The following is a 2,669-nucleotide window of genomic DNA, read 5'->3' on the forward strand; positions in this document are numbered from 1 at the left end:
TGTATTATGGGAATTGTGGAAGTTGAGAATTTTGACATTAAAATGGTAAGATCTTTGCAAAGGATGCACACCCTTTTTGATGTTGCTTTCAACTCAACTTAATTGTACATAATGCAGAAAAACTGTTGAAAACATTTAGACATTTAAATATATACGTTTAGTACAGACTTAATGTAAAGCCTTGCCTACATCAATGAGTATCAGTTATTTAGATAAAGTGTTTCTCTCTAGTAAATGCAACAGATTAATTTTGTTCATGCAGATAAAATGAAATGCAACAAACAATATAATTTAACCAGTTAAAATTAAACACATTTGTACATGTACCTAGTTACATCTGGAGTAAGACAAACATGGTGGACACACCCAATGCAAAGAAAGCTCAACCTACTTTAAAAATGAGGCTTGAAAATTTAAAAGAAAAGCACACACTGTAAATATTTGGTCAGCCAGGTGTGCCATTGATGGCTTGAACTCATTGTCCAAAATGTGATACATTTTAATTCGCTGCATTGCCCTCTCCACATGGATTCTTGCTTCAGCAATCTTCTCGGACATTTTCCCCTCATTCTCAGTTAGCTGTGAATGGCCCTGTCCTTTAAAGTCTGGAATAACAAGTTCAACACTTTTGGGATGAAGAATGCTTTCAATGGCAAATCCTCTGTCTACCATAACTTGCTCTCCAGGTTTCAAGGCATCAATAAGATCTTGGCTGTGACTAGTTATGTGTTTGTCTGAGGCTCTGCCACCCCATGCACGAGAAACGTAAACAACTGCTGGGTGAGGGCTTATACCCACTGAGTACTTGAATGTGTTATGTGACTTATAATGACTGTAAATTTCTTTATTCGCCTGGAGAGAAGAAGGCTTCTCAGTGTAAATTTCAGTACAGTTCAAAATTACTCTAACCATAGGAAACCTTCCAAATTGCTTTGCCTTCTCTGAAGACTCGCAGTCAGACATTTCACACAAGTCCTTGAGTTCAAGATACATAAGGTTGATCCATGATGTAAATACTCGAGATATGGTTGCTTCAGACATACCAAATCTATGGGCTAAATCCTTCTGAAACAATCCCACTTTCAATCGCATCATAACAATAAGAAATTCCTCTTCGAGGGTCAGTTTTGAATCTGGGCCAGGTTTTGTTTGAAATCTGTCAGAAAAATGACTCTTATTGGCAGTTTCTCCTCCTAGCCAGTTCCTTTTGGTAGCAGCTGCATCTTTTAGATTATCAAACAAGACTTTGAAAGTCCCATAATTAGGAAAACCAGTGTAAAAGTTGCACAACTTTTCACTTTTCTGAATGTCCTCTAAAGTAATCAGTCTCTCTCTTAGCTTTGAATTCTCTTTTTCAAGAGATGTCACCTTTTCTTGAAGTACTCTAATTATTTCAATGAGCTCTGGGTTGTCTTCAGCAATTTTTTGTGCATTGGCATCTGCCTGGACACTCACATAGTCGTGCTCCTTTAAAGTATTACTGCTTGGAAGACATTCATCCCAGTAGGTGTTTGGTTTTGTAATGACAGAACAGGGACGGCCAGCTGTACTTTACTCCTTGAATTGAAGGTGAAAAACGTATGTATAATGACCACTTTGTAATTAATTTATTAATATTATTTTTATGTTCCTTGTGAAACTATGTACAGCAGCAAGAAAGCGCTTTATTTCAAGTTTATTATAAAAAGCAGATATAATAATCGATTTCGAGCTACAAAGTAATGAATTAATTTAAACGAATCAAGCCTGTAAAGTGCGTTCAGTGGACTTACCCGGCTGACTTTCGCTTCACTTTGGGTACATGATCAACTTAGGAGCCTGCATTGCGACTTGTTCGAGTAATTCTCGTTTTAACACTCTTATTATGGCTGTGATCAAACACAGACGGTAGGTATGAGGCACTGGCTGGATCCATTGATCTTTTTCCACCAAGGAAGTGTTGCGAACACAGTCGTGTGCTCTCCGTGGGTTGGAAACCTTTCCTGCGTATCCGTTGTAGCCATTTTTGTCTCACGGCCTTATCCTTGGGAATCCGATAGAATTGGATGTTTCGTTGCCTATTTCTTCTGTTTGAACAATTTGGGGCGCAGCAAAAGTCGCTTTTACCCATTTGGGAAAAAAACAGTTGCAACAACGACACATGCGACGGTCGACAGGTGTAAACAAATTAACCGCGCGTTTGCAACTTGCCCCCCAACACGAAAAGGATTATGGGACATGTGGAAATGGCGAATGTGACTGAGGACGGCAGTTATTTTTCAGGTAGCGTCACTTGTCCTTTTTTCGTGCAAAAGTGGAACGCTGGCTGCGTATCTTTTCGAATTACTCACAGTTCGGTTCAACAAATATCATCTGCTGTTTTCAAACTGTAATAGTTTGTTTGTCAGGGTTTAAATAAAGAAGGGAAATGTATCGCTTCTCCTCAGCGGTTTGTTTAATTCTTGCTGTAATTGGGTCTGTAAGAGAGACCAAAAAAGGCCAGAGTTAGTGGCTTTAATACTCCGCAAATTGTAAATTTTTGGTAAAAGAAACCAGAAAAGTGCCCAAATATTGCTGCAGACTCTGTAGCACCTAAGGTGCAAATTAATTGTTACCGAATACCTTCAGGGGTATCTTGCGTGCAAGCGATGTAGCGCGTGCAGTTTTAGCAGTAGATACCTAAACCCCAA

At 38.9% G+C, this 2,669-nt stretch overlaps 1 protein-coding gene across 1 annotated transcript; it reads right to left on the reverse strand.

Moving 5' to 3' along the window:
- Positions 1–387: 387 nt before the first annotated feature.
- On the reverse strand, positions 388–2,003 carry LOC145474485 (uncharacterized). Its single transcript, XM_081455144.1, has 2 exons — positions 1,978–2,003; positions 388–1,483 (listed from the first exon to the last, which is right to left on the reverse strand). The coding sequence occupies exons 1-2, from the start codon at positions 2,001–2,003 to the stop codon at positions 388–390; spliced, it is 1,122 nt and encodes a 373-aa protein (XP_081311270.1).
- Between the last annotated feature and the right edge of the window lie 666 nt (positions 2,004–2,669).

Source organism: Orbicella franksi, unplaced genomic scaffold, assembly GCF_964199315.1.
Source record: "Orbicella franksi unplaced genomic scaffold, jaOrbFran1.1 SCAFFOLD_697, whole genome shotgun sequence".
NCBI classification, from domain to species: Eukaryota; Metazoa; Cnidaria; class Anthozoa; order Scleractinia; family Merulinidae; genus Orbicella; species Orbicella franksi.

Bases quoted from the DNA above. Each gene is read 5' to 3' on its own strand.
- LOC145474485 (XM_081455144.1), bottom strand. From the start codon at position 2,003: ATGGCTACAACGGATACGCAGGAAAG. The intron at 1,484-1,977 runs GTTTCCAACCCA...ATGTCTTCCAAG, and splicing joins ACAACGGATACGCAGGAAAG to CAGTAATACTTTAAAGGAGC.